Source organism: Haemorhous mexicanus, chromosome 38 (genome assembly GCF_027477595.1).
Source record: "Haemorhous mexicanus isolate bHaeMex1 chromosome 38, bHaeMex1.pri, whole genome shotgun sequence".
In the NCBI taxonomy this organism is placed as follows: Eukaryota; Metazoa; Chordata; class Aves; order Passeriformes; family Fringillidae; genus Haemorhous; species Haemorhous mexicanus.
Window position 1 is genome coordinate 486106 of NC_082378.1, and position 21922 is coordinate 508027.

At 60.4% G+C, this 21922-nt stretch overlaps 1 protein-coding gene across 1 annotated transcript in view; it reads left to right on the forward strand.

Annotated features, from left to right (window-relative positions):
* The window catches only part of LOC132341319 (protein spinster homolog 1-like), a 28420-nt gene that overhangs the window by 3987 nt on the left and 2511 nt on the right, over nucleotides 1-21922 (forward strand). The window contains 16 exon segments of the mRNA XM_059872777.1: nucleotides 1553-1737; nucleotides 2910-2975; nucleotides 3711-3764; nucleotides 3767-3846; nucleotides 7028-7179; nucleotides 7884-7950; nucleotides 8587-8732; nucleotides 10212-10370; nucleotides 11293-11467; nucleotides 11973-11987; nucleotides 12874-12951; nucleotides 14754-14819; nucleotides 15806-15904; nucleotides 19310-19484; nucleotides 21163-21408; nucleotides 21528-21919. Coding sequence (XP_059728760.1) covers nucleotides 1553-1737; nucleotides 2910-2975; nucleotides 3711-3764; nucleotides 3767-3846; nucleotides 7028-7179; nucleotides 7884-7950; nucleotides 8587-8732; nucleotides 10212-10370; nucleotides 11293-11467; nucleotides 11973-11987; nucleotides 12874-12951; nucleotides 14754-14819; nucleotides 15806-15904; nucleotides 19310-19484; nucleotides 21163-21338 — 1693 coding nt within the window. The 3' untranslated portion in view covers nucleotides 21339-21408; nucleotides 21528-21919.

Below are 21922 nucleotides of genomic sequence, written 5' to 3' on the forward strand. Positions count from 1 at the left end.
ATTTGGGGGATTTTTTAAGGGGGAATTTTTGGGGAATTTTTTGGGATTTTTGGGGGGAAATTCATGGGAATTTTGGGGGGATTTTTTGGGGAATTTTGGGGGGATTTTGGGGAATTTTTTGGAGGAATTATTGGCAAATTTTGGGGGAATTTTTTGGGATTTTTTTTGGAATTTTGGAGGAGTTTTGAGGGAATTTTTGGGGGGATTTGGGGAGAATTTTGGGGGACATTCTTGGGAATTTTCGGGGACATTTTGGGGGATTTTTTTGGGAATTTTTGAGGGGAATTTTGGGGGAATTTTTTGGGAGTTTTGGGGAATCTTGGGGGGAACTTCTGGGTGGAAATTCGGGGATTTTTTTGGGGATTTTTTGGGGGAATTTTTTTGGGGATTTTTAGGGAATTTTGGGGGAATTTTTTGGAATTTTTTGGGGGGATTTTGGGGATTTTTGGGGGAAATTAATGGGAATTTTTGGGGATTTCTGGGATTTTTTGGGTTAATTTTGGGTTAATTTTGTTTTTTCGGGTGAATTTTGTTTAATTTTGGGGTTTTTGGGGTGAATTTTGGGGTTTTTGGGTGAATTTTGTTGCATTTTGGGGGATTTTGGGTCAATTTTGTTGAATTTCGGGTGAATTTTCGGTGAATTTTGTTGGATTTTGGTTTTTTGGGTGAATTTTGGGTGAATTTTGGTTTTTTGGCTGAATTTGGATGGATTTTGGGTGAATTGATTGGGTGAATTTTTGGTTTTTCGGGTGAATTTTGTTGAATTTTGGGGTTTTTGGGTGAATTTTGGTGAATTTTGGGTGAATTGTGGGTGAATTTTGGTTTTTTTGCGTGAATTTTGGGTGAATTTTGTTGCATTTTGGGTTTTGGGGTGAATTTTGTTGAATTTTGGCTTTTGGGGTGAATTTTATTGAATTTTGGGTTTTTCGGGTGAATTTTGTTAAATTTTGGGTGAATTTTGGGTGAAATTTGGGGTTTTTGGGTGAATTTTGTTGAATTTTGGTTGAATTTTGTTGAATTTTGGGTGAGTTTTGGGTGAATTTTTGGTTTTTGTGGTGAATTTGGGGTGAATTTTTGGTTTTTCGGGTGAATTTTGGGTCAATTTTGGGGTTTTTGGGTGAATTTTGTTGAATTTTGGGTGAATTTTGGGTGAATTTTGGGGGTTTGGGGTGAATTTTGGGTTTTTCGGGTGAATTTTGGCTTTTCCGGGTGAATTTTTTGAATTTTGGGTTTTTGGGTGAATTTTGGTTGAATTTTGGGTGAATTTTGGGGTTTTCGGGTGAGTTTTGTTGAATTTTAGGATTTTTTTGGTGAATTTTGGTTGAATTTTGGGTGAATTTTGTTGAATTTTGTTGAAGTTTGGGTGAATTTTGGTTGAAATTTCGGATTTTTGGGTGAATTTTGTTGAATTTTGGGTGAGTTTTGGGTGAATTTTGTGATGTTTTTGGGTGAATTTTGTTGAATTTTGTTGAATTTTGTTGAATTTCTCCCCTCCCCCCCTTCTCTTCCCCCTCCCCCCCCCAGCTCCCCCCTCCCCTCCCCCCCCCATGGCCTCCCCCTGCCCCTCCCCCACCCTGGCTCGCCCCGATGACGTCACGGTGGGGGCGGGGCCGGAGCCGGAGGTGGCCCCGCCCCCCGCGGGCAAAGCCCCGCCCCCTCCGCCCCGCCCCCACCTGAGCGTGGCCGTGCTGTGCTTAATTAACCTCCTTAATTACATGGACAGGTTCACCGTGGCAGGTAAAGGGGGCGGGGCCAAGCAGGGGGCGGGGCTAAAGGAATGGGGAGGGGCTTAGAGAATGGGGAGGGGCTTGGGAAATGAGGGAGGGGCTCGGGGAAAGGGGGCGTGGCCGTGCTGTGCTTAATTAATTTCCTTAATTACATGGACAGGTTCACCGTGGCGGGTAAAGGGGGCGGGGCCAAGCAGGGGGCGGGGCCAGGGTGGGGAGGGGCTTAGAGAATGGGGAGGGGCTTGGGAAATGAGGGAGGGGCTCGGAGAAAGGGGGCGTGGCCTTGCTGTGCTTAATTAATTTCCTTAATTACATGGACAGGTTCACGGTGGCGGGTAAAGGGGGCGGGGCCAGGATGGGGAGGGGCTTGGGAAATGAGGGAGGGGCTCGGGGAAAGGGGGCGGGGCCATGCTGCGCTTAATTAACCTCCTTAATTACATGGACAGGTTCACCGTGGCGGGTAAAGGGGGCGGGGCCACAGGGGGGTGGGGCTTAAAGAATGGGGAGGGGCTTAAGGAAAGGGGAGGGGCTCAGGGAAAGGGGGCGTGGCCGTGCTGAGCCTTATTAACCTCCTTAATTACATGGACAGGTTCACTGTGGCAGGTAAAGGGGGCGGGGCCAGGATGGGGAGGGGCTTGGGAAATGAGGGAGGGGCTCGGGGAAAGGGGCGTGGCCATGCTGCGCTTAATTAACCTCCTTAATTACATGGACAGGTTCACCGTGGCGGGTAAAGGGGGTGGGGCCCAGGAAAGGGCGGGGCCAGGAATGGGGAGGGGCTCAGGTGTGTTGTGGGCGTGTCCCACACGTATGGGTGTGTCCTGGGTGTGGTCCCAGGTGAGCGGGCGTGTCCCAGGTGCGTTCGGGCGTGGCCCTGGGCATGGCCCACGTGTGGGTGTGTCCTGGGTGTGGTCCCAGGTGCGTTCGGACGTGGCTGTGGGCGTTTCCCAGGCGAATGGGCATGTCCTGGGCGTGTCCCAGGTGCGTCTCCAGCGTTGGGGCGTGGCTGTGGGCGTTTCCCAGATGAGTGGGCGTGTCCTGGGCGTGTCCCAGGTGCGTCTCCAGCGTTGGGGCGTGGCTGTGGGCGTGTCCCAGATGAGTGGGCGTGTCCTGGGCGCGTCCCAGGTGCGTCTCCAGCGTTGGGGCGTGGCTGTGGGCGTGTCCCAGCCCCGCCCCTCCCCCCAGGTGTGCTGCCCGAGGTCGAGGATTATTTCGGCATCGGCGACAGCAGCTCCGGCCTCCTGCAGACAGGTGAGGCCACGCCCACTTTCGGCCACGCCCACTTCCGGCCACGCCCAGCCTTGGGGGAATTTTGGGGAATTTTTTGGGGAGAGAAATTTTTGGGATTTTTTGCGTTTTTTGTGGGAAATTTTGGGATTTTTTTGTGTTTTTTGGGGGAAATTTTTGGGACTTTTTTGGGTTTTTTGGGGGAAATTTTTGGGATCTTTTTTTGGTTTTGGGGGGAAATTTTTGGGATTTTTTGGGGGAAATTTTTGAGATTTTTTGGGGTTTTGGGGAGAAATTTTTGGGAATTTTTTGCGATTTTTTTGGGGGGATTTTTTGGGGGGAAATTTTTGGATTTTTTTGAGGGAAATTTTGGGATTTTTTGGGGGTTTTTTGAGGGAAATTTTTTTTGTTTGTTTTTTGGGGAAAATTTTTGGGTTTTTTTTTTTATTTTTGAGGGAAATTTTTGGGATTTTTTTGGGTTTTTTTTTCATTTTTCACTCATTTTTGGGTCATTTTTGGTGGATTTTTTTTGTTATAATTTTTATTTCCCCTCACCTGTCCCTCCCCTGTCCCACCTGTCCCCACCTGTCCCACCTGTCCCACCTGTCCCAGTGTCCCTCAGCACTTTTGGGCTTTTTTTTATTGTTTATTTCTCATTTTTAGGTCATTTTTGGGTGGATTTTTTTTGTTTTAATTTTTCTTTCCCCTCACCTGTCCCTCACCTGTCCCACCCTGTGTCCCCCGGTGTCACCTGGGCAGTGTTCATCAGCAGTTACCTGGTGCTGGCTCCTCTCTTCGGCTTCCTCGGGGACCGCACAGCCGCAAGCGGCTCCTGGCGCTGGGGCTGGCGCTCTGGTCCGGGGTCACCCTGGCCACCAGCTTCGTGCCCCCGCAGGTGAGGCACACCTGGGCACACCTGGGCACACCTGGGCACACCTGGGGACACTTGAGGACACACCTGGGGACATTGGGGACACACCTGGGCACACCTGGGACACACCTGGGCACACCTGGGGATATTGGGGACACACCTGGGACACACCTGGGCACACCTGGGGGGTCAGGGACACACCCTGGGCACACCTGGGACACACCTGGGGACACCTGGGCACACCTGAGATACACCTGGGGACATTGGGGACACACCTGGGGGGTCAGGGACACACCTGGGACACACCTGAGATACACCTGGGAGGGGTCAGGGACACACCTGGGCACACCTGGGCACACCCTGGGGACACCTGGGGGGTCAGGGACACACCTGGGCACACCTGGGGGGTCAGGGACACACACTGGGGGACACCTGGGCACTCCTGGGGGGTCAGGGACACACCTGGGGGATCAGGGACACACCTGGGCACACCTGGGCACACCTGGGACACACCTGGGGGGTGTCAGGGACACACCTGGGCACACCTGGGGATATTGGGACACACATGGGACACACCTGGAGACACCTGGGCACACCTGGGGGGTCAGGGACACACCTGGGCACACCTGGGGACATTGAGGACACACCTGGGGACATTGGGGACACACCTGGGCACACCTGGGACACACCTGGGGGGTCAGGGACACACCTGGGCACACCTGAGAGACACCTGGACACACCTGGGCACACCTGGGCACACCTGGGACACACCTGGGCACACCTGGGTCACACCTGGGGGGGTCAGGGACACACCTGGGGGGTCAGGGACACACCTGGGGACACACCTGAGATACACCTGGGGCACACCTGGGCACAGCTGGGCACACCTGAGATACACCTGGGACACACCTGGGCACACCTGGGGGGTCAGGGACACACCTGGGCACACCTGGGACACACCTGGGACACACCTCGGGGGTCAGGGACACACCTGGGACACACCTGGGCACAACTGGGGACATTGGGGGCACACCTGAGATACACCTGGGACACCCCTGGGCACACCTGGGCACACCTGGGGACACCTGGGCACACCTGGGCACACTTGGAGACATTGGAGACACACCTGGGCACACCTGGGGGGTCAGGGACACACCTGGGGTGTCAGGGACACACCTGGGCACACCTGGGCACACCTGGGGGGTCAGGGACACACCTGGGGGGGTCAGGGACACACCTGGGCACACCTGGGGATATTGGGGACATTGGGGACACACCTGGGGGGTCAGGGACACACCTGGGCACACCTGGGACACACCTGGGGGGTCAGGGACACACCTGGGCACACCTGGGCACACCTGGGGGGTCAGGGACACAGCTGAGACACACCTGGGGGTCAGGGACACACCTGGGGACAGGCAAAATACACCTGGGGACATTGGGGACACACCTGGAGACACCTGGGCACACCTGGGGGGTCAGGGACACACCTGTGCACACCTGGGGACATTGGGGACACACCTGGGCACACCTGGGACACACCTGGGGGGTCAGGGACACACCTGGGCACACCTGAGAGACACCTGGGCACACCTGGGACACACCTGGGGACATTGGGGACACACCTGGGGGGTCAGGGACACACCTGGGCACATCTGGGGACACACCTGGGGACATTGGGGACACACCTGGGGACACCTGGGCACACCTGAGATACACCTGGGGACATTGGGGACACACCTGGGGGGTCAGGGACACACCTGGGCACACCTGGGACACACCTGGGACACACCTGGGGGGTCAGGGACACACCTGGGCACACCTGGGGGGTCAGGGACACACCTGAGATACACCTGGGACACACCTGGGCACACCTGGGACACATCTGGGGGGTCAGGTACACAGCTGAGACACACCTGGGGACATTGGGGACACACCTGGGACACACCTGGGCACACCTGAGACACACCTGGACACACCTGGGACACACCTGGGGACATTGGGGACACACCTGGGGGGTCAGGGACACACCTGGGCACACCTGGGCACACCTGGGGACATTGAGGACACACCCTGGGACACACCTGGGCACACCTGGGACACACCTGGGGATATTGGGGACACACCTGGGGACACCTGAGGGGTCAGGGACACACCTGGGCACACCTGGGCACACCTGGGGACATTGAGGACACACCTGGGGACATTGGGGACACGCCTGGGGGGTCAGGGACACACCTGGGCACACCTGGGACACACCTGGGGACATTGGGGACACACCTGGGCACACCTGGGCACACCTGGGCACACCTGGGGACATTGGGGACACACCTGGGCACACCTGGGCACACCTGGGACACACCTGGGACACACCTGAGATACACCTGGGGGGTCAGGGACACACCTGGGCACACCTGGGGATATTGGGGACACACCTGGGACACACTTGGACACACCTGGGGACATTGGGGACACCTGGGCACACCTGACGACATTGGGGACACACCTGAGACACACCTGGGCACACCTGGGCACACCTGGAATACACCTGGGCACACCAGGGCACACCTGGGACACACCTGGGGACACCTGAGATACACCTGGGACACCCTGGCACACCTGGGACACACCTGGGCACACCTGGGACACACCTGGGGGGGGGGCAGGGACACACCTGGGTCACACCTGGGTCACACCTGGGACACACCTGGCACACCTGGGGACATTGAGGACACACCTGGGGGGGGCAGGGACACACCTGGGTCACACCTGGGGCCAGGTTTGAGCCCACCTGGGATGGAAGGTGGGGTGGGGGTGGGGCAGGGCAGGGTGGGGGAGGGGCAGGGCAGGGTGGGGGAGGGGTCAGGAAGGTGGGGAGGGGTCAGGAAGGTGGGGGTGGGGCAGGGCAGGGTGGGGGAGGGGTCAGGAAGGTGGGGGAGGGGTCGGGAAGGTGGGGGTGGGGCAGGGCAGGGTGGGGGAGGGGTCAGGAAGGTGGGGGAGGGGTCGGGAAGGTGGGGGAGGGGTCCCTGACCCTGCCCCTCCCCCCCCCAGCACTTCGGGGCCCTCCTGGCCGGCCGGGCCCTGGTGGGGGTGGGGCAGGGCAGGGTGGGGGAGGGGTGAGGAAGGTGGGGGAGGGGTCAGGAAGGTGGGGGAAGGGTCAGGAAGGTGGGGGAGGGGTCCCTGACCCTGCCCCTCCCCCCCCCAGCACTTTGGGGCCCTCCTGGCCGGCCGGGCCCTGGTGGGCGTGGGCGAGGCCGCCTACTCCACCCTGGCGCCCACCTTGGTGGCCGACCTGTTCCGCGGCCCCGCCCGCAGCCGCGCCCTGGGCGGCTTCTACCTGGCCGTGCCCCTGGGCAGGTGAGAGGGGGAGGGGCTGGGGGGGAGGGGGAGGGGCTGGGGGTTTTACCTGGGCAGGTGAGACTGGGGGAGGGGCTGTGAGAGAGGGGGAGAGGCTGGGGGGGAGGGGGAGGGGCTGGGGGGGTAGGGGGAGGGGCTGGGGGGAGGGGGAGGGGCTGGGGTTTGACCTGGGCAGGTGAGAGGTGGGAGGGGCTGGGGGGGAGGGGGAGGGGCTGGGGGGGAGGGGGAGGGGCTGGGGGTTCTACCTGGGCAGGTGAGGTGGGGGAGGGGCTGGGGGTTGTACCTGGGCAGGTGAGACTGGGGGAGGGGCTGGGGGGGTGGGGGAGGGGCTGGGGAGGGGGAGGGGCTGTGGGTTCCACCTGGGCAGGTGAGGTGGGGGAGGGGCTGTGGGTTCCACCTGGGCAGGTGAGGTGGGGGAGGGGCTGTGGGGGAGGGGCTGGGGGTTCTACTGGGCAGGTGAGGTGGGGGAGGGGCTGTGGGGAGGGGGAGGGGCTGTGGGTTCTACCTGGGCAGGTGAGGTGGGGGAGGGGCTGGGGGGGAGGGGGAGGGGCTGGGGGTTCTACCTGGGCAGGTGAGACTGGGGGAGGGGCTGGGGGGGAGGGGGAGGGGCTGGGGGTTCTACCTGGGCAGGTGAGAGGTGGGGGAGGGGCTTGGTGGATGTGCCACGCCCCTTTCCCCCCCTGACCCCGCCCCTCCCCCCGCAGCGGGCTGGGTTACATCGCGGGGTCAAAGGTCAAGGACCTGGCGGCCGATTGGCGCTGGGCGCTGCGGGTGAGTGGGGGAGGGGCGGGGGGAGAAACAGCCCCCAAAACCCCAAAATTCACCCCAAAATTCACCCCGAAATTCACCCAAAAACCCCAAAAAATTACCCAAAATTCACCCAAAAAATTCACGCAAAAATTCACCCAAAACCCCAAAATTCGCCCCAAAAATTCACCCTATAAATTCACCCAAAAACCCCAAAATTCGCCCCAAAAATTCACCCTATAAATTCACCCAAAAACCCCAAAATTCGCCCCAAAAATTCACCCTATAAATTCACCCAAAAACCCCAAAATTCGCCCCAAAAATTCACCCTAAAAATTCACCCAAAAACCCCAAAATTCACCCCAAAAATTCACCCAAAAATTCACCCAAAAACCCCAAAATTCACCCCAAAAATTCACCCTCAGATGACCCCTGACCCCTGAGTGACCCCTGAGTGACCCCTGACCCCTGAGTGACCCCTGACCCCTGAATGACCCCAAATCGCCCAATTTTAACCCTTAAATGACCCCAAATCCCCTCTAAATGACCCCAAATCTCCTCTAAATGACCCCAAATGACCCTGAGTGACCCCGGATGACCCCGAGTGACCCCGGGTGACCCCGGGGTGACCCATGGGTGACGGCTGGCCCCTCCCCCCAGGTGACCCCTGTCCTGGGGCTGCTGGCCCTGCTGCTGCTCCTGGCCGTGGTCAGCGACCCCCCCCGGGGCGGCCTGGACGGGGCGGCGGCCACTGCCCGGCCCCTCCCCCACTCCTGGGGCCACGACCTGCGCCAGCTCGGCCGCAAGTGAGTGACCCCTGAGTGACCCCCGAGTGACCCCTGAGTGACCCCTGAGTGACCCTGAGTGACCCCTGAGTGACCCCTGAGTGACCCCTGAGTGACCCCTGAGTGACCCTGAGTGACCCCTGAGTGACCCCCGAGTGACCCCTGAGTGACCCGAGTGACCCTGAGTGACCTCTGAGTGACCCTGAGTGACCCTGAGTGACCCCTGAGTGACCCTGAGTGACCCCTGAGTGACCCTGAGTGACCCCGAGTGACCCCTGAGTGACCCCTGAGTGACCCCTGACCCCTGAGTGACCCTGAGTGACCCCTGAGTGACCCCTGAGTGACCTCTGAGTGACCCTGAGTGACCCCTGAGTGACCCCTGAGTGACCCTGAGTGACCCTGAGTGACCCCGAGTGACCCCTGACCGGCCGGGGTCACTTTGGGTCATTCTGGGGGTGGGGGGGCGATTTTGGGGAGAAATTCCCATTTTTGGCCATTTTCACGGGGTTTTTTTTGGGATTTCGGGATTTTTTTGGGGAATTCTGACTCTTTGTGTTCCTCACTTCCCTGTCCTTTGTCACCGGTGTCCCCAGGGCCATTTTTGGGTGGATTTGAGCCATTTTTGGGTGGATTTGAGCCATTTTTGCCCATTTCTGTGCAGAATTTTCCCATTTTGCTCCATTTTCACGGGGTTTTTTTTGGGATTTCGGGATTTTTTTGGGCAATTCTGACCTTTCCCTCTCCCCAGCCGCACCCTGGTGCTGTCCACGCTCAGTGTCCTTTGTCACCAGTGTCCCCAAGGCCGTTTTTGGGTGGATTTGAGCCATTTTTGGGTGGATTTGAGCCGTTTTTGCCCATTTTTGGCCATTTTAAATGGGTTTTTTTTTGGGATTTCGGAATTTTTTTGGGGAATTCTCACTCATTGTGTCCCTCACTTTGGTGTCCTTTGTCACCGGTGTCCCAAGGCCGTTTTTGGGTGGATTTGAGCCATTTTTGGGTGGATTTGAGCCGTTTTTGCCCATTTCTGTGCAGAATTTTCCCATTTTGCTCCATTTTCACGGGGTTTTTTTTTGGGATTTCGGGATTTTTTTGGGGAATTCTGACTTTTCCCTCTCCCCAGCCGCACCCTGGTGCTGTCCACCCTCAGTGTCCTTTGTCCCCGGTGTCCCCAAGGCCATTTTTGGGTGGATTTGAGCCATTTTTGGTGGATTTGAGCCGGGTATTGGCCATTTTTGGCCATTTTTGCTCCATTTTCACGGGGTTTTTTTTGGGATTTCGGGATTTTTTTGGGGAATTCTCACTCTTTGTGTCCCCCACCTGTGATGTCATTTTGAGTGTCCCCAAGGCCGTTTTGGGGTGGATTTTGGGGTGGAATTTCCCCATTTTGAGCCGTTTTTGGCCATTTCTGTGCAGAATTTTCCCATTTCGCTCCATTTTCACGGGGTTTTTTTTGGGATTTCGGGATTTTTTTGGGGAATTCTGACTTTTCCCTCTCCCCAGCCACACCCTGGTGCTGTCCACGCTGGGCTTCACGGCCGTGGCCTTTGTCACCGGCGCCCTGGCGCTCTGGGCTCCGGCCTTCCTGTTCCGAGCCCGCCTGGCGCGGGGGGAGGGGCAGCCCTGCCGGGGGGGGCGGCGTTGCCAGGCGACCAGAGGTGGGTGTGGCCAAAATTTGGGGCGTTTTGGGGCTTTTTGGGGGGTTTGGGGAATTTTTGGGAATTTTTGGGGATTTTGGGGGATTTTTGGGGGATTTTTGGGAATTTTTGGAGGATTTTTAGGGAAATTTTGGGGGGTTTGGGGAATTTTTGGGGATTTTTCAGGAATTTTTTGGGATTTTTGGGGAATTTTGGGGGGATTTATGGGGGGTTTGGGGAATTTTTGGGAATTTTTGGGGATTTTTTGGGAATTTTTAGGGATTTTGGGGAGATTTTGGGAATTTTGGGGGAATTTTTGGAGATATTTAGGATATTTGGGGTGGTTTTGGGGACATTTGTGGCATTTTTGGGGGCATTTTGGGGATTTTGGGGGAATTTTGGGGGATTTTTTGGGGGAATTTTTGAGGAATTTTTTGGGATGATTTGGGGAATTTTGGGGACATTTTGAGGAATTTTGGGGGATTTTTGGGGATTTTTGGGCCATTTTGGGGAGATTTGGGGAATTTTTGGGGGAATTTTTGGAGATATTTGGGATATTTGGGGGGGTTTTGGGGACATTTGTGGAATTTTTGGGGGCATTTTGGGGGATTTTGGGGGATTTTTGGGAATTTTGGGGGATTTTTGGGGGGAATTTTGGGGACATTTTGAGGAATTTTGGGTTAATTTTGGGGAATTTTTGGGGCATTTTGGGGGATTTTTTTGGGGAATTTTTGGGGCATTTTGGGGATTTTTAGGGGAAATTTTTGAGTAATTTTTTGGGCTGATTTGGTGAATTTTGGGGACATTTTGAGGAATTTTTGGGCATTTTTGGGGTCGGGGATATTTGAGATTTTTTGGGTGAATTTTTGGGGATATTTTGAGAGGATTTGGGGGGGAATTTAAACCCCGGCGTGACCTTTGACCCCTCCCCTCCCCCCTCCCACCAGCCTGCTGTTCGGAGCGCTCACCTGCGGCTCGGGGGTGCTGGGGGTGGGGCTGGGGGCGGAGCTTTCTCGTAGGCTCCGCCCCCGCGAGCCCCGGGCGGATCCATTGCTGTGCGCGGGGGGGCTCCTGGGGGGGGCGCCCTGCCTGCTGCTGGCGCTGCTCTGCGCCCAGCCCTGCCCCCCCGCGCCTACGTGAGCACTGGGATGGACTGGGACAAACTGGACAAACTGGGAGGGGGGTTGGGGTCACTGGGAGGGGGTTTGAGGGGGGTTTGGGGGGGTTTGGGGTCACTGGGAGGGGATTTGGGGGAGGTTCGGGGGGATTTGGGGGGGATTTGGGGTCATTGGGGGGCACTGGGAGCAAACTGGGATGGACTGGGACAAACTGGGACAAACTGGGAGGGGGGTTGGGGTCACTGGGAGGGGGTTTGGGGGGTTTGGGGGGATTTGAGGGGGGTTTGGGGGGGTTTGGGGGCTCCTGGGGGGGGATTTGGGGGAGGTTTGGGGGGATTTCGGGGGGATTTGGGGTCATTGAGGAGCACTGGGATGGACTGGGAGCAAACTGGGAGGGACTGGGATAAACTGGGAGGGGGTTTGGGGTCACTGGGAGGGGATTTGGGGGGTTTGGGGGGGTTTGGGGGGGGCGCCCTGCTGCTGCTGGCGCTGCTCTGCGCCCAGCCCTGCCCCCCGCCGCCTACGTGAGCACTGGGATGGACTGGGACAAACTGGGACAAACTGGGAGGGGGGTTGGGGTCACTGGGAGGGGGTTTGGGGGGGTTTGGGGGGGTTTGGGGGCTCCTGGGGGGGGATTTGGGGGAGGTTCGGGGGGATTTGGGGGCACTAGGGGGGCACTGGGAGCAAACTGGGATGGACTGGGACAAACTGGGACAAACTGGGAGGGGGGTTGGGGTCACTGGGAGGGGGTTTGGGGGGGTTGGGGGGGGTTTGGGGTCACTGGGAGGGGGTTTGGTGGGGTTTGGGGGGATTTGGGGGCTCCTGGGGGGGATTTGGGGAGGTTCGGGGGGATTTCGGGGGGATTTGGGGTCATTGAGGAGCACTGGGATGGACTGGGAGCAAACTGGGAGGGACTGGGATAAACTGGGAGGGGCTTTGGGGTCACTGGGAGGGGGTTTGGGGGGGTTTGAGGGGGGATTTGGGGGGGATTTGGGGGGGTTTGGGGGCTCCTGGGGGGGGCGCCCTGCCTGCTGCTGGCGCTGCTCTGCGCCCAGCCCTGCCCCCCGCGCCGCCTACGTGAGCACTGGGATGGACTGGGACAAACTGGGACAAACTGGGAGGGGGTTTGGGGTCACTGGGAGGGGATTTGGGGGGGTTTGGGGGGGTTTGGGGTCACTGGGAGGGGGTTTGGGGGGGTTTGAGGGGGTTTGAGGGGGATTTGGGGGGGTTTGGGGGCTCCCGGGGGGGCGCCCTGCCTGCTGCTGGCGCTGCTCTGCGCCCAGCCCTGCCCCCCCGCTGCTACGTGAGCACTGGATGGACTGGGACAAACTGGGACAAACTGGACAAACTGGGAGGGGGGTTGGGGTCACTGGGAGGGGGTTTGGGGGGGTTTGGGGGGGGTTTGGGGGGGTTTGGGGGCTCCTGGGGGGGGCGCCCTGCCTGCTGCTGGCGCTGCTCTGCGCCCAGCCCTGCCCCCCCGCCGCCTACGTGAGCACTGGGATGGACTGGGACAAACTGGGAGGGGGGTTGGGGTCACTGGGAGGGGTTTGAGGGGGATTTGGGGGGGTTTGGGGGCTCCTGGGGGGGGCGCCCTGCCTGCTGCTGGCGCTGCTCTGTGCCCAGCCCTGCCCCCCCGCCGCCTACGTGAGCACTGGGATGGACTGGGACAAACTGGGACAAACTGGGAGGGGGTTTGGGGTCACTGGGAGGGGGTTTGGGGGGGTTTGGGGGGGTTTGGGGTCACTGGGAGGGGATTTGGGGGAGGTTCGGGGGGATTTGGGGGCACTAGGGGGGCACTGGGAGCAAACTGGGATGGACTGGGAGGGACTGGGATAAACTGGGAGGGGGTTTGGGGTCACTGGGAGGGGGTTTGGGGGGGGTTGAGGGGATTTGGGGGGGTTTGGGGGGGTTTGGGGGCTCCTGGGGGGGGATTTGGGGGAGGTTCGGGGGGATTTCGGGGGGATTTGGGGTCATTGAGGAGCACTGGGATGGACTGGGAGCAAACTGGGAGGGACTGGGAGAAACTGGGAGGGGGTTTGGGGTCACTGGGAGGGGGTTTGGGGGGGTTTGGGGGGATTTGGGGGGGGTTTGGGGTCACTGGGAGGGGATTTGGGGGGGGTTTGGGGGGGTTTGGGGTCACTGGGAGGGGATTTGGGGGAGGTTCGGGGGGATTTCGGGGGAATTTGGGGTCATTGGGGAGCACTGGGATGGACTGGGAGCAAACTGGGAGGGACTGGGATAAACTGGGAGGGGGGTTGGGGTCACTGGGAGGGGGTTTGGGGGGGGTTTGGGGGGGTTTGGGGGCTCCTGGGGGGGGCGCCCTGCCTGCTGCTGGCGCTGCTCTGCGCCCAGCCCTGCCCCCCCCGCCGCCTACGTGAGCACTGGGATGGACTGGGACAAACTGGGACAAACTGGGAGGGGGGGTGGGGTCACTGGGAGGGGGTTTGGGGGGTTTGGGGGGGTTTGGGGGGGTTTGGGGTCACTGGGAGGGGATTTGGGGGAGGTTCGGGGGGATTTGGGGGCACTAGGGGGGCACTGGGAGCAAACTGGGATGGACTGGGACAAACTGGGACAAACTGGGAGGGGGGTTGGGGTCACTGGGAGGGGGTTTGGGGGGGATTTGGGGGGGTTGGGGTCACTGGGAGGGGATTTGGGGGAGGTTCGGGGGGATTTAGGGGGGATTTGGGGTCATTGGGGAGCACTGGGATGGACTGGGAGCAAACTGGGAGGGACTGGGACAAACTGGGAGGGGGTTTGGGGTCACTGGGAGGGGCTTTGAGGGGGTTTGAGGGGGGTTTGGGGGGGTTTGGGGTCACTGGGAGGGGATTTGGGGGAGGTTCGGGGGGATTTGGGGGCACTGGGAGCAAACTGGGATGGACTGGGACAAACTGGGACAAACTGGGAGGGGGGTTGGGGTCACTGGGATGGACTGGGATAAACTGGGAGGGGATTGGGATGGACTGGGAGGGGATTTGGGGGGGTTTGGGGGGATTTTGGGGGGATTTGAGGTCATTGGGGGGCACTGGGATGGACTGGGAGCAAACTGGGAGGGACTGGGAGGGACTGGGATGGACTGGGAGGGAACTGGGATGGACTGGGAGGGACTGGGAGGGAACTGGGAGGAACTGGGAGGAACTGGGGGGGTCGCTGGGATGAACTGGGAGGGGGTTTGAGGTCACTGGGGGGCACTGGGCTGAACTGGGAGGGAACTGGGATGGACTGGGAGGGAACTGGGATGGACTGGTCTGAACTGGTGTGAACTGGGAGCCCCCCGTGCCCCTCCCCCGCAGGTTTTTATCTTCCTGGGGGAGACCCTGCTGTCCCTGAACTGGGCCATCGTGGCCGACATCTTACTGGTGAGACTGGGACGGACTGGGAACAAACTGGGAGGGACTGGGAGGGACTGGGAGGGACTGGGAACAAACTGGGAGGGACTGGGACAAACTGGGATGGACTGGGAGGGACTGGGAACAAACTGGGAGGGAACTGGGACAAACTGGGACGGACTGGGATGGACTGGGAACAAACTGGGAGGGACTGGGAGGGACTGGGAACAAACTGGGACGGACTGGGATGGACTGGGAGGGGATTGGGAGGAACTGGGAGGGACTGGGAGGCACTGGGAACAAACTGGGACGGACTGGGACAAACTGGGAACAAACTGGGACGGACTGGGATGGACTGGGACAAACTGGGATGAACTGGGATGGACTGGGCTGTTACTGGGATGGACTGGGAACAAACTGGGACGGACTGGGAGGGACTGGGAACAAACTGGGAGGGAGCTGGGGGGGACTGGGGGGGAACTGGGAACAAACTGGGATGGACTGGGAGGGACTGGGAACAAAGTGGGAGGGACTGGGAACAAACTGGGACGGACTGGGATGGACTGGGAGGGGATTGGGAGGAACTGGGAGGGACTGGGAGGGACTGGGGGGGACTGGGAACAAACTGGGATGGACTGGGAGGGACTGGGCTGTTACTGGGATGAACTGGGCTGTTACTGGGAGGGACTGGGCTGTTACTGGGAGGGACTGGGAGGTTACTGGGATGAACTGGGCTGTTACTGGGATGAACTGGGCTGGCCCTGGGATGGACTGGGCTGTTACTGGGAGGGACTGGGCTGTTACTGGGATGGACTGGGCTGTTACTGGGAGGGACTGGGCTGTTACTGGGAGGGACTGGGCTGTTACTGGGAGGGACTGGGCTGTTACTGGGATGGACTGGGCTGTTACTGGGATGAACTGGGCTGTTACTGGGAGGGACTGGGCTGTTACTGGGAGGGACTGGGCTGGCCCCGGCGCCGCCCCAGTCCCTCCCAGTTCATCCCAGTCCCTCCCAGTACGTGGTGCCCCCCGGGCGCCGCTCCACGGCCGAGGCGCTGCAGATCGTGGCCTCGCACTTACTGGGAGACGCTGGGAGCCCCTACCTGGTGGGACTGGTGAGACTGGGAGGGACTGGGAGGGACTGGGAGGGACTGGGAGGGAACTGGGATGGACTGGGAGGGAACTGGGGGGGACTGGGAGGGACTGGGAGGGACTGGGAGGGACTGGGATGGACTGGGAGGGACTGGGAGGGACTGGGAGGGACTGGGAGGGGACTGGGAGGGACTGGGGGGGGAACTGGGAGGGACTGGGAGGGAACTGGGAGGGGCTGGGATGGACTGGGAGGGAACTGGGAATGGACTGGGGGGGACTGGGAGGGACTGGGATGGACTGGGAGGGACTGGGAGGGGACTGGGAGGGAACTGGGAGGGACTGGGAGGGGATTGGGAGGGACTGGGAGGAACTGGGAGGGACTGGGAGGGAATTGGGATGGACTGGGAGGGACTGGGAGGGACTGGGATGGACTGGGAATGGACTGGGATGGACTGGGAGGAACTGGGAGGGACTGGGAGGGAACTGGGAGGGACTGGGAGGGAACTGGGAGGGACTGGGAATGGACTGGGAGGGACTGGGAAGGACTGGGAGGGACTGGGGGGGACTGGGAGGGACTGGGAGGGGACTGGGAGGGAACTGGGAGGGACTGGGAGGGACTGGGGAGGGACTGGGAGGGACTGGGAGGGGCTGGGAGGGGACTGGGATGGACTGGGAGGGACTGGGAGGGACTGGGGGGGACTGGGAGGAACTGGGAGGGACTGGGAGGGACTGGGAGGGGCTGGGAGGGGACTGGGATGGACTGGGAGGGACTGGGGGGGACTGGGAGGGAGTGGGAGGGACTGGGAGGGACTGGGAGGGACTGGGGGGGAACTGGGAGGGACTGGGAGGGAACTGGGCCCACACTGGGAAGGCACTGGGTCCTTACCGGTCCATACTGGGAGCACTGGGGAGCCATTGTGGCCCAAACTCGGAGCACTGGGAGGGCTCTGGGCCCATACTGGGAGCACTGGGGAGACACTGGGAGCACTGGGGAGCCATTGTGGCCCATACTGGGAACACTGGGAGGGGCGGGGCCTGCTCCCCTCACGCCGTTCCCGCCTTTTTATGGCTCCGCCCCCTCAGATGAGTGGCACCCCAGGGGGCGGGGCCTCTGTGAGGGCACCAGGCCCACCCTGGTGACACCGGGGCCATACTGGGAGCACTGGGAGGGCTCTGGGCCCTTACTGGGAGCACTGGGAGAGCACCGGGGCCATACTGGGAGCACTGGGAGAGCTCTGGGCCCATACTCGGAGCACTGGGAGGGCTCTGGGCCCTTACTGGGAGCACTGGGAGAGCACCAGGACCATACTGGGAGCACTGGGAGAGCACCAGGACCATACTGGGAGCACTGGGAGAGCTCTGGGCCCATACTGGGAGCACTGGGAGAGCACCGGGGCCATACTGGGAGCACTGGGAGGGGCGGGGGCCTTCTCCCCTCACACCGTTCCCGCCTTTTTTGTGACCCTGCCCCTTCACTTGATTGACACCCGAGGGGCGGGGCCTCTGTGAGGGCACCGGGCTCGTACCAGGCCCACCCTGGTGACACCGAGGCCATACTGGGAGCACTGGGAGAGCACCAGGACCATACTGGGAACACTGGGAGGGCTCTGGGTCCCTACTGGGAGCACTGGGAGGGGCGGGGCCTTCTCCCCTCACGCCTTTCCCGCCTTTTTTATGACCCTGCCCCTTCACTTGATTGACATGCCAGGGGGCGGGGCCTCTGTGAGGGCACCGGGCCCACCCTGGTGACACCGGGGCCATACTGGGAGCACTGGGAGGGCACTGGGCCCATACTGGGAGCACTGGGAGGGGCGGGGCCTGCTTCCCTCACGCCATTCCCGCCTTTTTTGTGACCCCGCCCCTTCACTTGATTGACACCCGAGGGGCGGGGCCTCTGTGAGGGCACCGGGCTCGTACCAGGCCCACCCTGGTGACACTGGGGCCATACTGGGAGCACTGGGAGGGCTCTGGGCCCATACTGGGAGCACTGGGAGGGGCGGGGCCTTCTCCCCTCACGCCATTCCCGCTTTTTTTATGACCCTGCCCCTTCACTTGATTGACACCCAAGGGGTGGGGCCTCTGTGAGGGCACCGGGCCCACCCTGGTGACACTGGGGCCATACTGGGAGCACTGGGAGACCACCAGGACCATACTGGGAGCACTGGGAGACCACCAGGACCATACTGGGAGCACTGGGAGAGCTCTGGGTCCATACTGGGAGCACTGGGAGAGCTCTGGGTCCATACTGGGAGCACTGGGAGGGCTCTGGGCCCATACTGGGAGCACTGGGAGGGCTCTGGGTCCATACTGGGAGCACTGGGAGAGCTCTGGGCCCATACTGGGAGCACTGGGAGGGGCGGGGCCTGCTCCCCTCACACCGTTCCCGCCTTTTTTGTGACCCCGCCCCTTCACTTGATTGACACCCGAGGGGCGGGGCCTCTGTGAGGGCACCGGGCTCGTACCAGGCCCACCCTGGTGACACCGGGGCCATACTGGGAGCACTGGGAGAGCACCAGGACCATACTGGGAGCACTGGGAGAGCTCTGGGCCCTTACTGGGAGCACTGGGAGGGGCGGGGCCTGCTCCCCTCACGCCATTCCCGCCTTTTTTGTGACCCCGGCCCTTCACTTGATTGACACCCGAGGGGCGGGGCCTCTGTGAGGGCACCGGGCTCGTACCAGGCCCACCCTGGTGACACCGGGGCCCATACTGGGAGCACTGGGAGGGCTCTGGGCCCATACTGGGAGCACTGCGAGGGCACTGGGTCCATACTGGGAGCACTGGGAGGGCTCTGGGTCCATACTGGGAGCACTGGGAGAGCTCTGGGCCCATACTGGGAGCACTGGGAGAGCTCTGGGCCCATACTGGGAGCACTGGGAGGGGCGGGGCCTGCTCCCCTCACGCCTTTCCCGCCTTTTTTATGACCCTGCCCCTTCACTTGATTGACATGCCAGGGGGCGGGGCCTCTGTGAGGGCACCGGGCTCGTACCAGGCCCACCCTGGTGACACCGGGGCCATACTGGGAGCACTGGGAGAGCACCAGGACCATACTGGGAGCACTGGGAGGGCTCTGGGCCCATACTGGGAGCACTGGGGAGACACTGGGAGCACTGGGGAGCCATTGTGGCCCATACTGGGAACACTGGGAGGGGCAGGGCCTGCTCCCCTCACGCCGTTCCCGCCTTTTTATGGCTCCGCCCCCTCAGATGAGTGGCACCCCAGGGGGCGGGGCCTCTGTGAGGGCACCGGGCCCACCCTGGTGACACCGGGGCCCATACTGGGAGCACTGGGAGAGCACCAGGGCTATACTGGGAGCACTGGGAGACCACCAGGACCATACTGGGAGCACTGGGAGAGCTCTGGGTCCATACTGGGCGCACTGGGGAGCACCGGGCCCGCTCCCCTCACACCCTCACCTGTGCCCTCAGGTGAGTGACGCCCTGGGGGGCGGAGCCGCCGCCATCTCGTACCAGCGCGGGGCCGGGGCTCTGCTGCGGGCGCTGCTGCTGCTGCCGTTCGCCGCCGCCCTGGGCGGAGCCGCCTTCCTGGCCGCCGGTAACAGCCTGCCCCGGGACCGGCGGCGGGCCCGGAGGGAGGCCCGAGGTGAGGGAGCGGGCCCCGGGGGAGGCGGAAGTGAGGGGAATGGAGGGGATCGAGGGGAGGAGGCGCCCCCTGGTGGATGGGAGGACTGAGGGGGAATGGGGGGAGGTTGAAGGGGGGAGGGGCTGCCCTTCTTCTTCTTCTTCGAGAGAGAATGCCCGTGGAACTTTCTGGAATTTCTGTAGAACGCCTGTGGAACCTTCTAGAACACCCCCCCCCCCCTACCACCACCACCCCCCGTAGAACCCTGTGGAACCCTCTAGAATCCCCACAGAACTTTCCAGAACCCCCATGGAACCTTCCAGAATGCCTATGGAACCTTTTAGAACCTTCCAGGACGCCCACAGAACCTTCCGGAATCTTGTAGAACCCCCATAGGACCCTCTGGAACCCCCATGAAACCCTATGGCACCTTCTAGAGGCTCTCATGGAACCTTCCAGAACCCCCATGGAACCCTCCAGAACCCCCTTAGAACCTCCCAGAATCCCCTTAGAAAACCCCCATGGAACCTTCCAGAACCCCCATGAAACCTCTCAGAACCCCCATGGAACCTTCCAGAACCCCATAGAACCTTCCATTACCGCTTAGAACCTTCCAGAACCCCCATGGAACCTTCCAGAACCCCATGGAACCTTCCAGAATCCCCATAGAACCTTCCAGAACCCCATAGAACCTCCCAGAACCCCCATGAAACCTCTCAGAACCCCCATGGAACCTTCCAGAACCCCATAGAACCTTCCATTACCGCTTAGAACCTTCCAGAACCCCCATGGAACCTTCCAGAACCCCCATAGAACCTTCCAGGACCCCATGGAACCTTCCAGAACCCCCATGGAACCTTCCAGAACCCCCATGGAACCTTCCAGAACCCCCATAGAACCTTCCAGAACCCCACAGAACCTTCCAGAACCCCCATGGAACATTCCAGAACCTCCAATAGACCCTCCCAGAACCTCCATAGAACCTTCCAGAACCCCCATAGAACTTTCCAGAACCTCCATAGAACCTCCCAGAACTCCCATAGAACCTCCCAGAACCCCCATAGAACCTTCCAGAACCCCCATGGAACCTTCCAGAACCCCATGGAACCTTCCAGAATCCCCATAGAACCTTCCAGAACCCCATAGAACCTCCCAGAACCCCCATGGAACCTCCCAGAAGCCCCATAGAACCTTCCAGAACCCCCATAGAACCTTCCAGAACCCCATAGAACCTCCCAGAACCCCCACAGAACCTTCCAGAACCTCCAATAGAACCTCCCAGAACCCCCATAGAACCTCCCAGAACCCCCATAGAACCTTCCAGAACCCCCATGGAACCTTCCAGAACCCCATGGAACCTTCCAGAACCCCCATAGAACCTCCCAGAACCCCCATAGAACCTTCCAGAACCCCATGGAACCTTCCAGAACCCCCATAGAACCTTCCAGAACCCCCATAGAACCTCCCAGAACCCCCATAGAACCTTCCAGAACCCCATGGAACCTTCCAGAACCCCATAGAACCTTCCAGAACCCCCATAGAACTTTCCAGAACCCCCATAGAACCTTCCAGAACCCCCATGGAACCTTCCAGAACTCCCCCAGAACCCCATGGAATCTTCCAGAACCCCCATGGAACCTTCCAGAACCCCCATAGAACCTCCCAGAACCCCCATAGAACCTTCCGGAACCCTCCCCAGGGCTGCCCCCGGACGGCGACAGTGACGACGATGAGGAGGACGGCGATGGTGGCCCCGCCCTCGGCGATGGTGGCCCCGCCCCCGGCAGTGATGGCTCCGCCCCCCCGGCCATCGTGGTGCCGCCCAACGCTGGGGGCCGGACACGGCGCCTGCCCGTGGCTCACGTGCTGGCCTGAGAGTGACCACGGAGTGACCACGGAGTGACCAGTGACCTCTGAGTGACCTCTGAGTGACCTCTGAGTGACCAGTGACCACCTGGGAGTGACCACTGAGTGACCCCTGAGTGACCGGTGACCACCTGGGAGTGACCCCTGATTGACCAGTGGCCACTGAGTGACTGGTGACTACCTGGGAGTGACCACCTGAGTGACCTCTGAGTGACCAGTGACCACTGAGTGACCAGTGACCACCTGGGAGTGACCACCTGAGTGACCAGTGACCCCTGAGTGACCAGTGACCCCTGAGTGACCAGTGACCCCTGAGTGACCAGTGGCTGCTGAGTGACCCCTGAGTGACCACCTGGGAGTGACCACCTGAGTGACCCCTGAGTGACCCCTGAGTGACCGGTGACCACTGAGTGACCCCTGAGTGACCACCGAGTGACCACTGACCCACTGACCATCTGAGAGTGACCAGTGACCACTGAGTGACCCCTGAGTGACCAGTGACCACCTGGGAGTGACCAGTGACCACTGAGAGTGACCAGTGACCATCCAGGAGTGACCAGTGACCACTGAGAGTGACCAGTGACCACTGAGTG